General features: G+C 39.2%; 1 protein-coding gene across 1 annotated transcript in view; it reads right to left on the reverse strand.

The window, feature by feature from the left end:
• Positions 1 to 14,080, reverse strand: part of PSMB7 (proteasome 20S subunit beta 7) — a 56,464-nt gene that overhangs the window by 16,782 nt on the left and 25,602 nt on the right. The window contains exon 6 of the mRNA XM_036854547.1: positions 11,507 to 11,565. Coding sequence (XP_036710442.1) covers positions 11,507 to 11,565 — 59 coding nt within the window. The remainder of the gene's footprint in view (positions 1 to 11,506; positions 11,566 to 14,080) is intronic.

A 14,080-nucleotide genomic window follows, 5' to 3' on the forward strand; every position in this document is an offset into this window, starting at 1 on the left:
CATTCCAAATCTTGGCTTGGATTGAGTAACAAAAAAGACAACCTACATAAAGGAAGCATTTTTTTAGTACCTTAAATTATGTCCCTGAGACCCAAGTTAGCAAAGGCAATTCAATTTGATAAGAGATAAAGAAGTCTATTTTTCTCTTTGATAACATGATGCCAAATATATTAGCGATAACATCTTCCTTTTAATTCCACCTGTATAGTTGAAAGTCACCAAACATTTATTTCTATCCAGCATTATCCCCAGCTCTTACCTCTCTCTGATTCAAGAGTCTCTGGTCACAAAGAAGTTACATTCTGTCTGCTGGATCCTTGCCACAGGTGCAGCAAGCAACATACTTTGTGAAATATTTCTCCTATATAGTATATTTTCCCCTACCTTTCACAGTTATAGTAAATATGTAAAGCAAAAACATTTCAAATGGAACACCTGCTCCAAAGAAATGCATCATAAATAATTACCTATCTACTACCGAGTAAAATAATCCCTTGTTTTCAAGCTACTTTGCCCATAGCCGTTTAAGGAATTTCCGCCGTCATACAGAATGGTCTCTTTCAATACTATCTCTGAATTACAGCACCAAGTGTATGCATTCAGCTGGTACCCAATTAGCACCTGCTGAATGATTACATATTACTGATTATATAAGAAAATGAAATTCAGTGTATACACAGCAGGGTAGAAGACCTGGAAAAATTTTTGCACAGAAATATTTTTGGTGGAAAAATCAACGAGTTTTCAAAGTCAATAACTATGGCAGTATACCATTTGCAGTGTTCTCATTACTCTTCAAAGAATTCGAAATGGAGAACTTCAAATTTTACAGAGGGTCAGTTCCCTTAGATTTGTTGATTCTTGAATTCCAGAGGCCTGGCCCCAAGTGGCCATTTCTAAGTCAAGGAAGATGAAGGAATCCAAAGGGAGAGAAGCAATTACGTACCTGTGACATTCCAAACTCTGTATGGCAGGGAGCAAAGTCCTGCTCTTGAATCATCAGGTGAAACAGCAGAGGGAACTTCCATCTGCCTTACAAAACACCACAGGATGAAAATGTGAGCAAGAAGATCCAAGGGAGTAACCTTAACTCAAGAAGTCCTTTTCTGCCTCTCCAAAGCTGGCCCACCAGTGGGTTCAAATTCAGGAGAACAAACTCACTCTTTCAAAAGGGGACAACTCAAAACATCTGATGCTGGTGAGAAGCTTTAAACCATCAACAGTGTCTTATCATCTACTCTAAAGGTTGAATGGTAATTCTCCAAATCACTCACTGAACCATAAGGCCAACTTTAGTATCTGTTCATTTCTAAAATTAAGTCTTTAACTCCACTGGAAATCACTACCAGGAATAATTCTATACAGGGCCCCAGGGATTATATCTTTGGGTTCTGAAACCTCTAAAAACTTTTTTTTAACGTTAAATACAATGAGAGAAAATTACTGGGGAAAAATTAATACATTTTTGATCTAACAAAAAAGACACACTTTACTATGTCTAATGTTTCAGGTCTTAAGGAAAACCAATAAGCAGGAATTAGGACCAAAAGCAAATGACAGAAACAGCCTTAGGGAGAGCCTCTAAAAGGGACCTTCCAATAGTTAAATACACAACCATCCCAATTACTGCCCAAATCCAGTGCATAAAGAAGTGTGTCAAATGTTTCAATAGTTCCATTTAAACATTTCTGTAGTTGCATTAGTTCTTAACCAATAAGGAATCCATCAGTTAAGACAATGAGACACCAACTCACACCCACCAGGATGGCTATAATCAAAAAGCCAAATGATAAATGTTGGCAAGGGTGTGCAGAAACTAAAATCTTTATACACTACTAGTGACCCAGCCACTTTGTAAACCGGTCTGGCAGTTCCTCAAAAAGTTAAACACAGAGAGTTACCACATGACTCAGCAATTCTACTCCTAGGTATATATATACCCAAGAGAAATGACAATATATGTCCACACAAAAACCTGTACACAAATGTTCACAGCAGCACTATTCATAATGGTCAAAAAGTGAAAACAATCCAAATGTCCATTAACTAATGAATGGGTAAATAAAATGTGATATATTCATACAATGGAATACTACTCAACCATAAAATAATGAAGTATCAATACATGCTACAAGGACGAAATATTATGAAAATACTGTAAGTTAAAGAAGCCAGTCACAACAGACATATTGTATGATTCCTATTGTATGAAATGTCCAGAACATGCATATCTGTAGAGACAGAAAGTAGATGAGCTGTTACCTCGGGCTGGGAGGGCTGAGGAGAAATGGGGAGCGACTGCTAATGGATATGGCATTTCTTTTGAGGGGGATGAAAATGGTCTAAAATGGATTATGGTGATAGCCGCACAGCTCTGTGAATATACTAAAAACCACAGAATTGTACACTTAAAGTAAGTGAGCTGTATGCATGTAAACTATATCTCAATGAAGCTGTTATTAAAATAATAAGGCATCCAACATTTTTAGAATAGAGGACCTAAAAAAAAGTCAAAACATCTAGTGACAAGTCACCCATCAATCAAAGAATTCACATTCTGATAGTAATTTTTTTAAAGCTAGAGATCACAAGAAACAAAAATGTTAGCATAGATTCTTAGGAACATTTCATAAGGATTAATTTTGGCTTTAAGTATATATATTTTTTCCCAGATATAAAAGATACCTAAACAAATGTAGTACCAGACAAACATAACCTTAAAATCTAAAAATCTGGAAAAGTGAGTCAAGTTCAGCTTATCAAGCTGACACCTATTAAACTGCTACAAGAAAAACAGTCTTAAACACCATCAATATCAATACAGACAGGAAAATCATTGTTTATGATAGCTATCGAGGGCAAGTTTTTTGTTTTGTTTTGTTTTGTTTTTAATTTTGCATTTACTTAAAACTCTGTTTGATGCTAGCAGGGTTCAAGTCACACAGGAAGGTGCTCGGCTAAACACTGATCATCTTCCTTGATCTCCATTGTCTGCTGTGTGGGTTCCGCCAGCAAACCTCCCAGCGAGTGGTCACCTTCCTATGGAGTCATTAAACCTCTGAATGTCAGCTGGTGGGATTAGCCAGCAGCTTCCACACCTGAGCCCCCGTGGCAGGGACAGAGGCATTTGGATCAAGATCACTAATGAATACAGAATTTATATGCCGCTTGTCAGGGCTCCTGAGCTGAGTCGCACAGATGCAACCTAAATAAGACGGAGGACAGAACAATTGTTGACGAAGATTAAAAAGTTTTGGCAGTTGGGGTAAAAAGAACACCTCATTATTCAAATATGATAGTCTTGCTTATTTATTTATTTTTGGTTCAAGTTATTCATGATTTGCCTCAAATGGACAAATGCCATTCACCAATATTTAAAGGCTTATTGGTCTCATTACTAAATTTGAAGAAGGCTATGCCATCTGAACGTTAGCTATATAGAGAAAAACAGCTCCCCTGTAAATATTTGAAAACTCTGAGGGAAAAAACAATCTCAGGATATTTGCGGGGGAGGACAATTAAAAGATGAAAATAAATTCTGATGAATTCAAAGAGAAGGAAAAAAAAACCTTCCGTAGCCAAATGACTTACTTATATTTCCCAATATCTCTGTATTTCTAACTTTGCATCTTTCCATCCCTGGGTTCCTTCCAGTCACTGAGCTCACCAAAGAGGTTTATACACCTCCTCTGACATTCGTCTGGCTTCGTGCCATCTTCACAAGACCTCATCAGAGAAAAGGAATAGCCCAAGCAGCCCACACCTCTGCTCACCTGGAATAAGATGTCTTCCCCACTCTGCTGTCAAAGAACTACAGACCTAGCAAAGAGGCAGAAGAGCAGGGTGATCGATCACATCGGAGGGCCAGACTGACCAGGGTTCAAACCATGATTCCATCACTGCCCGGCTGTGTGACCTCGGGTAAGGTATGTGACCTCCCTACACCCTATTTTTCTTCTCAACAAAACAGGGATAACAAAGTACAGACCCCACACGATTGTTGAAAAGTAAATAAGATGATGCAGACAAAGCTGTTAGAAAAGAGCTTGGTACAGCATAAGCACTCAAAAAGCATCAGCTATTATGACTGCTGTGTTTTCAATACCTTCTCCCCATAGCAAAAAGGCAAATATTTCCATAGCCTGTGCTATGTGTTAAACAGGCTTCTTCTACTGTCATGACCACTAGCTAGGCCTGTCTCCGATTTTAGGCTTTCATATAAGAAAGAAGAATCATACCTAGGACTTCCCTGGTGGCGCAATGGTTAAGAATCCTCCTGCCAATGCAGGGGACATGGGTTCGAGCCCTGGTCCAGGAAGATCCCACATGCCACGGAGCAACTAAGCCTGTGCGCCACAACTACTGAGCCTGCGCTCTAGAGCCCGCGAGCCACAACTACTGAGCCCACGCACCTTGAGCCCGTGCTCCGCAACAGAAGCCACCACAGTGAGAAGCCCGCACACCGCAACGAAGAGTAGCCCCTGCTCGCCGCAACTAGAGAAAGCCCGCATGCAGCAACGAAGACCCAACGCAGCCAAAAATAAATAAAATATAAAATTTAAAAAAGAATCATATCTATCTATATCATCAAGCCTGACACAAGTACAAATAATCATGTTAATCGTTGCTATGTGATGTTTGTATCCTACTACTGAATTACTAAAAAATAGAAGCAGCTGCCATATTTTAGAGCCAATTTTGTGTGAGCCATCACATGAAGTGCTTTACAGACCACACCTAATCCTGACAGCAACCCACAGGCAGGTCTCTGGATCCCCGTCTTCTGGATGAACAGCGCCGGGCCGTGGCTTGCCCACAGTCGTGCCGTGCATACACTGGAAACACACTCACAGCCCAATCCTCTAGCTCCTAAGCTCCTGTGCCCTTTTCCATCTGACCACATTGAACTCATGCTCTATGCTTCCCCTTGGGACCAGTCTATGTGCCAAACTGAATAGATTCTTTTTTTTAAATCAAAATAATGCAGATCTCTTACACTACTGTCCATCTGCATGGCACAAATAAATCTGAAACTTCAGTGTCTTTCTACTATTAGACTTAAACAAACAAAAAACTACAGTCACTTCTAAGATTTGCTATAGAACACCATATTGGTATCAACTCTTTCATTATTTAAAGTGGATCTATAGCTGCCTGCAATGACAGATTAATTCTGTTTCCTCCGTAGCTACGTGTTTGGCATCACGTTTGTGAGGTAACCACAAGCCTTTAGGGCGATAGCTGCTCACATCTTTAGCAATAAGGGCTTCTCTAGAGGCCAGCACTTGCCAAGTGATGAAATATGACTCCATAAATCAGACGGCTGAAGTGGCACTTGTATACGTCACCATCTATCTTTGCAGCTTCTCTCTAAAGGGTATAGGGGAAGAGCTCATCCCTCGGTATTGTGACCAGAAAAAGGACCATCACAGTTGGCACTGACTAAGCATGTGCTACTTAAAACTGAAGACACACTAAGACTGGGGGAAAAAAAGATCCTGCTGGTGTTAGCACGCCTCAGGCAGTGGTAGAAGCTTCAGCAACTCATCTTCAAAAGGCAGAGAGCCAGAGCTCTAGAAACCTGCAAAAATTGGCTAAGCCTGCAGTCTTCATTTCTTTAAGTTGAGCATCTTCAAAGTCTAGAATTCTAACTGTAGGGCACAGCAGCTGCCACTGCAGATCTGATCCTCTCAGCTTTTGGCAGCTCTCAACTTGAGATTCTAGCAAAAGAATTTTTCAAGTTGCTATTATTGCCTGTCATGGATTTATAAATATTGTGCACTATCTGCTGTGGCATGGCTCTCATGGGACGCCAAAGCATGCCAAATGCGTAACAGAATGAAAAACAGTTTCTACTCTTCAAATAAATGCTAATTTTTTTAACTGTGCTCACATGATGTGTTTGGTGACCAACTTCAATAGTACAGAATATGTATCAGAGAGGGGAAAAAAGCTGATTGTCTTTTCCAGCAGTATTCAGCTGCTACTTTCATTAAGCTTGTTTAATTAGATTCCAGATGCTAATTTGCAAGTCGATACCAGAGGGTGCAGGACAGTTTGCCTTTGAATCATCTCCCTGTGATGTGAGGGTCCTGCCGCACACCGCTACCCTTCAGCAGCCCTCGCGCGCTTTCTGACAATTAGTGCAAAGAGGGGACAGTACTGATCTTGACAGACTAAATATTAATCTTCTACCCATTTTTATGAATTATAATCTTCAAGAGTTTAAATTTCTCACTGGGCCAAATGGAAACATTCCTTCTTACAAAGAAACAGGATGGAAGGAAAACTAACCTAAGCTATCAGATTCATTTCCTTAACCCTCCCCACCCTAAAATAAAAGTTTTTATTTCAGCAATTTTCAAGATACATACTCGCATGAAGCTAACACCATATGTCCAGGTACAATGGTCAAATTCCTCATACTTAACTGGAAAATGGACTCAGAAGGCCACAGTGTGTTTATCACTGATTTCCTGTCCAGCTAGCCTGTGGATAATAACCAGGATTGGGGCTTAGTTCTTACGGCAGCCTTAACAACAGGAAAAAAAAAAATGCTAGGGGAATGGCTCCACACAATTCATCATCACCCAAAACCCTCTAATACAACCGACCCCTTGTCATTAGGTCAACTCACACATTTCAGAATCCACTATTCTGCTAATACATAGGTACCGTGTCCAAATAAGCACCTTTGCTGATAAAAACAAAGCATGAGATTTATCAGCAGTAATACAATTTTTTAATGCCTTCATTTTTATCAATCTGAGTACTATGAACACTAAAGGTGAAGTTATCAAACTGTTTCAAAGGAAGGTAAATCTGGGACCAACTAAGAAAGGTTGCTTCTGACACCTTTTTATCCACTCATTCAACAAATACTGGCTGACTACCTACTACGCACCATTTTAGGTGTGAGGAAATAGAAACGAATAAGCACAGTTCCTGCCCTCAGAGAACTTCCAGGCTAACAGCAAGGAGAAAAACAAGAAAATGAGCATCCCAAGACTAGGACAGGCAGTGTCAGGGCCACAACTGGATGAGAATTTTAAAAGATTTTTAATGGGCCTTAAACTCACACAGTTAGCCGGCAGTTTCTCTGAAACCTGGAGTCAGAGCTTTTACCTGAAGCAAATCACTGGTTCAGATTACTTCAAAAGGCAGAAGCCCATCTTAGGCACTTATGAATCCCAGCTAGGTTTCACTGTTCTGCTTTTTGGCCTGTAATTTCCCAATGAGCATCTGCCCTTTGGCCCATCTTCATTTCGGCCGTGTACTCAACGGGGTGTTTGCTTTGTTGACTCTGGCCCAATACTGTGTATTATTTGAGAAATGTACTAGTTATCTTCTTCTGTTATCTCAAAAAAAAAAAAAAAGTTCAGCACTTTCCAGATGGGAAGAAGAGAAAGTCCCCTCCATTTCCCAGGTGGTTTTTGATGACTCAGATTTTGCTTTAGCTCCGGGTTATCCTGTCTCAACTCTACAAACATGTACTGAACATCAGGAGCTGAAGAAGAGAGATGATTTCATGGTCCCTGCCCTCAAGGGTCTCCCCTCTCTCGGCAAGTAGCGGAGATGCCCCTGAAAACAGCCATAAAACAATGGGACAGGTGTGTACAGTGCAGTACAGGAACACAAACAGATGCGGAGGCAGGTGAGAGCATTGCTGGCAGGCACCGGCAGTGAGCGGGATTCGACAGCAAGCAAGTACACACTGTATTCAAAGAACAGCAAGCAGGCGAGAAGGGTTGAAGTGGAACAGGAATGCAGACCTATGTTTCCTAAAGTTTAATATTCATACCCCTGGGCTTACATGATGGTGATACATGAATACATTTTTTATTTATATTAATAGTATGCACTCATTTTCACGTCTTGGGGGGAAAAATAACCAGCACATCAAACCCAGGATTTCATAGATACAAACTGTATTTTAAAAATAAATTTAAATTAAATAGGTGAACTAGAGTGGCTGTAGGGAGGAGAGGAAAGGGAACTGACTGGGAAAGGAGAACTTCTGCAGTGAAGGAAATGTTCTGTCTTGATCTGATTGACGGTGGGTAATTACAAATGCCAAAATCTATCGCACTATACACTTCAGATCTGTGCACTTTATTTTATGTAAATGATAACTCAATTCATAAAACAGTGAGCTGATGTAAAAGAAAATTTTCAAGAAAAATAACAGTAGAGGTGGCATCCAGACATGGCAGAATCCTTAAATGTAGTGTGCAAATGACAAGTTCAAGACTAGCCCTGTCCAATAGAAATATGTGAACCACATATGTAGTTTTAAATTCTCTAGTAGCCACATATAAAAAAGTAAAAATAGGTGAAAAAAATTTAATAATATTTTTATTTAACCCAATATACTTAAAATAGTATTGTTTCAACATGTAACCATATTACTAATGAGATATGTTTTTAAATTTTTTGTGCCCAGTCTCTGAAATCTGGGATGTGTTTTCTACTTGCAGCACCTCTCAATTCAGACTAGCTACACTCAAGTGCTCAATAGCTACATGTGGTTGGTGGCTACCATACCAGACTATGCAGCCGAAGACCATGAGAAAATATTAAAGGTTTTTAAGGAGGCAGGGACTTTCATTCCATAAATACTACAGTCTAGGCCCAGCACTGTCCAAGGCACAGGTTTGTAGTTCAAAAAAAAAAAAAGACTATGGGCTTTTCCTAATTTATTTGTTTTAACAATAAAGCCAAGAGTTTGTTTCATGAGTCTGGCCTAAAAATCACTGTTTGGCAAACAATTTGTAATTATGATAGCCTGAAACTTCCCCTCCCAATGCAATTCTCTATGAAGTGAGCAGCAGTTACTGCCCTGGCAATCCATGCAAGACCTGAGAGGCAGAAATGCTCTCCTGGGTTTGTCTGAGACACGTCCAGAATCCTTTCCCCTACTGAAGGGAAATAAGCAGACTTAGTCATCCAACCCTTCAGTCTCAAAATAGGCAAGAAAGAAAAGTTATGGAGGGCTTCTTGCCACAGAAAGACAGAAAGCCTCCCTGGAAAGAAGAAAAATAAAAAGTTTGGAAATTTGAAACCAAACGTTTCCATGAGTTCTATGCAAATGCAGAGCCAGAAATGACACCCTGGCCGAATTCTCTTTCACAGCAAAGTCACTAAAACAGGGTTCTCTCAACTTTCCTAAGCAGTCTCGGCCTTCCACTGAAACCACATCACTTAATCTTCACCAGAAGAAAGCAGGGTGGCCAGCAGTTAGCTGCTTGGTCTTCACAATAATTTTAGTATCTATTAATATCCCTTTAGATTTTTAAAAGTATTACCTTTGCCTTCTATTTACTTTTAAACTCACTTCACTGGAGAAGCAAGTACTACCTTCTCCTTAATAAAGTGACTTTTGTTGATTGTCAGTCTGTGTCAAGTGTCAATAACTTCAGTGAATAAAAACCACTCACCTGAAATTATAAATTTAATTAACAATCTGAAATGGGAATTTAGTCAACCTGTTTCAAGGTCTCACAGCTAATACAAAACAATAAGTGGTCTGAATTATAGATAAAATTCATCTAAGGAACACAACTCTTCAAACTGATAATATCAGAAATTTTATTGAAGGGATGATTCACATTTCCCTTTGCTTCCCTAAATCAGCAATATTAAATTCATGGCCTTTGAATCATTTCAAATCCAAACTCTAAATAAATAATATAAAATTACTTTAGCAGAGTGTTAAAATCACTTTTAATATACCTCATGCTTTCAACTTTTTATGCAATTCTCATTTTTCTTTAACATATGGAAGTCCCAATCAATTGGAAACAGACACAGCTTTCAAGAAAATTTGAAAAGATTAATGTGGTTTAAAGGAGGGCCTAACATTACTGAGGTGATTTTCTAAATGAAAATCATCAGAGTCTTTCTCTCTATACCTGCATTAGTTCTAATGGATTTGTGGAGCCTTAGGAATTCCTCTCCTTTAGTCTGAAAACTGGGAGATGGTTTCTAATTTTTCTTTTTAAGTGACCTAGTATATCTTATTTTTCCTCTGTACTTAAGAACCCCAAACAGAAAATAATGCTGATATGGGAATAAATGTTCACATTGAGAAATGAGAACAGAATTCTAATCTCATTTACAGGTGATACTTGGACCTGTTTACTACTCTTAATTGGAGCAAGACTATTGTTTCTAGTACAAAACACCTAGCTAAATTCTATCTTTAGTCACACGTTTTAATTCCTGCAGATAATTCAAGAAAGGGGAGCAAACTAGCCACCAGTGACCAAGTCCCTTCGTGTGCTATCCTCAAATACCAAGGGTGTAGTGGCTCCTGGCAGGAGACCCCTGTCCTGGCTGAGCAGCACCCACGACCCTACGTTCTCTGCTCTCCTGGCACTCGGCCCAAACCTGAAGATCAGAGAGCTTCAGAGCTCCAATGACACTTGATGCTCTGATGACAATGAGCTAGAGAAGAAAAAAAATTTTTAAACATGCAATCTTTTCCAAAGATGATTAGGCATAAAGCATTGTCAAAAAGTAATTCCCAGAAACAGCCACTGGTATCTACACAAAACACTACTGCAAAAGCAGGAAGAGCAGAAACCTACGTATTAAGGAATAGGGTAAACCACTCGTAAACAGCCTAATAACTGTTGAAAACAAGTTGATACTACCCATGAAAAAATTAACATCTGTCAAAAAAAACAAGGGCAGATGATGAGGGCTGCCTTCAGGACGTAATGTGCCTACAAGCTGGTTCAGCAGCGAGGATAAAGCACAGTGGAGGAATAACATGGTACCATAAAGTATCCAAGCATACTGAATACTCCTTCCAAAGCGACAATGAAAGACCTGGGGCTTGTTCTTGGAGATTTTGGGGTCTAGGGGGTTGCTTAATCGAGGTACATCTATCATTAAAGCAGACACAGGTGGAATGTCATTCAGAAGATACCACCCTCCCCACTACCAAAGAAAATATAATAAAAGAATCTCTTATAAATATATGTAAGACACCAGATACATCATGCTCTGATAATAGGCCACTACACACATGGTATTGTCCCCATCTTCTGCCAAATGCAGAACAACCCATAGGGATTTTTCAAACTGCCCGCATTTTCAGGCCAGGTCTGTGTGACATGCAAAGACATACATAGTTTCTCTATTCTTAGTGAAAAAACAAAAAACCTGTCATTCTGAGATATTGTGATAACTCATAAGAAAACATGCTACACTGCAGCAGCATTTACAGCCAAGAAGATTCCCAGACAGCCCAAAGGCCAGAGCAGAAAGCCGAACAGTGCAGGCTCCTCAAGCCTGAGGGAGGGCGTAGCAAGGCCACTCCAAAATGAAGCTTTCCCAAGTAACCAGTCTTCTCAGCAAACACAGTACCTGTGCCAAAGAGCATTCCAACTAACAGCAGTGCTGTTCAAACTTTGGAGGAATCAGCAATCAATTTGTAAATGTCCAACATACAACTAGAAAGATAATGTGAAAGAGAATAAAACTGTAGGAACTTACATACCTCCATATCTGGCCTAAATTTATCTTCAAACACGGCCATTGCTGCTAAGGAGCCAGAACCTGTAGGAAAAAAGATGCATTTTTAGCATATTTACCAACTCCCAGCTTCTCCATCTCAAGTTCACCTCGGGGCAGCAAAAATGGCAAAACACACCCAATGTCACATTCAAGTACAGTGTAAATATTAATACTATAGGGCCACAAAAACCAGGTAAACACTGCTCCTCAAAAGCCTGGAGTCACACTTACCACTATCTCAGGTAAACCTGCAACTGGCCCTACTTCTACTATTGACAGGAGTAACTGTAAATTATTCACAATAAAATCCTGAAGCATGAAAATGAGGTTATGGATAATTTGTATTTGTTCAAAAAGTGAATGCCACATAATTTCATATATCCTGTGCTGTGACTCTTGTGCTCCAAAGCTGTGCCTTGGCAGGCTGCTGGGTATAGCACTAAATACCAAGCCAGTTAGAAAGAATAGATTGTTTTAATGAGCTGGCCCTGGTAGAGTCACCTTGACACACGGGGAAGAAACTACAGCACCAGCAATGGTAGGTAATAGGACTGTGAGCTACGGCCACCAGGTTATTCCAGCTACAACTGTAAAACACTTTATTATGTGGCATTTATTTGGAGCTATTATTTTTAGTTCGTACTTTGAGGAGTAACAGCTGAGTAGACAAAATGACAGACAAAGAAACAAAAATTTATTATCACAATAGCAAATGGTTGAAAGGTTATGCTGCATAGATATTAACAGACAGCAAATTTCTCCCTACAAAAGTAGGATATAAAGGCATTACAAATAAGTATGGGCTCCCTTTGAATGGATATAAAAAGCAGCTCAGCACTATGAAAATTTAAACTTGCTTTGTTCAGAAACCAGAGAATCTTTAGAAAACCATCATCTTGTCTTTACAGGGTCCTGGCAATATTTTAGGATACTCTACTTTTGGAGAGAGGATAGAGTTGCCCACAATTTTTTACTCCAATTAGAAGATTTTTTTGGCATTTATTACTTTTTAACTTGTTTTGCATAACACTATCTATTTAGCTGGGTCACAGAGAAAACCATATTTTCTATTTAAAATGATTTGTGTACATCGCTTGACCACCTCAATGGTTTAGCAAAGGAAAAAGGCAGCGATTAAACAGTTTCAAATGAGGTGTCCTGCTGATTTTATCAAGTCTGCTGAATGTATAATGAAAAAGGAGAAGCTGACAGCATCGCTGCATTGAGAAAATACAGACTACCTTATCTGAACCATTTAAGGAGGTCCAATTATAGATCAAATTTAAAGGGTAGAAACAGCAGATTTACAGACACAAATCAATGAACATGGTAATCCCAATGAATATGACAGATACTCCTGTTAGGGAATATTGCTGTGGTTGAGGATCATTACCTTCACAGCACCGGATACATCACATCTAAAGCAGTGGGAAGCTACGAGCATAGACGGCATTACGGGCAATGACTATTCATTTAAGCTTTGGGAGTAAAAGGCAACCCCATTTTCCCCTCTCACAACTTTTTCTCCACAAAAAAAAAAAAAAAAAGGAACCTAAAGAGATATTAAAAGCCCTTTAGAAAGGAAACAGAAATTAAACAGATATAAAACTAGTGCACCCAAATAAAACTAGATATATATACACAAATTCACCAAAATCAAACCTTGGAATTTCATAGTTTATGCGTCCTGGAAAATCTGGAAAAAGAGTCAAAGTTCACCAATGTTTTGTGACTCACACATTTACTCTGAGTTTCAGGGATCAAGGGGGGAAAGTAACCTGTTTTAAGGCATTGGTGAGAACCAGTCTCAGACTTCATAGTAAAAAACAAGCTGGTTTTGTATGGAAAACAAAGGACAACTGTCACGAAGAAACAAGAAAATTGCAAATAAGGAAACCTCAGGAAAAAAAATACTTCTTTTCCAACCTGGTCCAAGAATATCTCTGCAAAGAGCCCAAGGGTAAACGCACCAGAGGCCAGAAATACACATTAGGAAAGGACAGGGGAAGGACGGCTATTTACCTAAGAGCTAACAATTTTGTGGAAAACTGTAATCAATTACTGTAAAAGGGGAAACACAACTTACCTTAAAGACATCTTTCCCTAAAGACTACTAGCCTGTATTTTCTCCTGGGCCATCCTTTCTTTGGCAGTTTCACAGTAAATTAATTTTACTCTAATTTTTCCCGGGCACATATATTTCCTTCTACTTAGCTTCACCTAATACTTTAAGAAATGAAAAATATTTCCCTCCTAATATAATAATTCTTCCTTTATCGAAAGCTTTTTTTCATGCGAAACAACACTGCAGAAAAAATTTCCGTAAGTGGAAGTACGTGCTAAATCTAAATTCTTAGAACAAAAAGTGTCTAGCAATGTAGTGATGCTTCTCATCACAGTGATTTTTTTTTTTTTAGAGTGGAAGGTGTAGGAGAGGTAAACATAGAAAGGACACAGGGATCCCTATTACACTATATTTCTGCTTCTCCATTTACATCACACCCCCCCAAAACACACACACCAACTTACACACACACACACACGTACATGCAGGTGT

Source organism: Balaenoptera musculus, chromosome 6, assembly GCF_009873245.2.
Source record: "Balaenoptera musculus isolate JJ_BM4_2016_0621 chromosome 6, mBalMus1.pri.v3, whole genome shotgun sequence".
In the NCBI taxonomy this organism is placed as follows: Eukaryota; Metazoa; Chordata; class Mammalia; order Artiodactyla; family Balaenopteridae; genus Balaenoptera; species Balaenoptera musculus.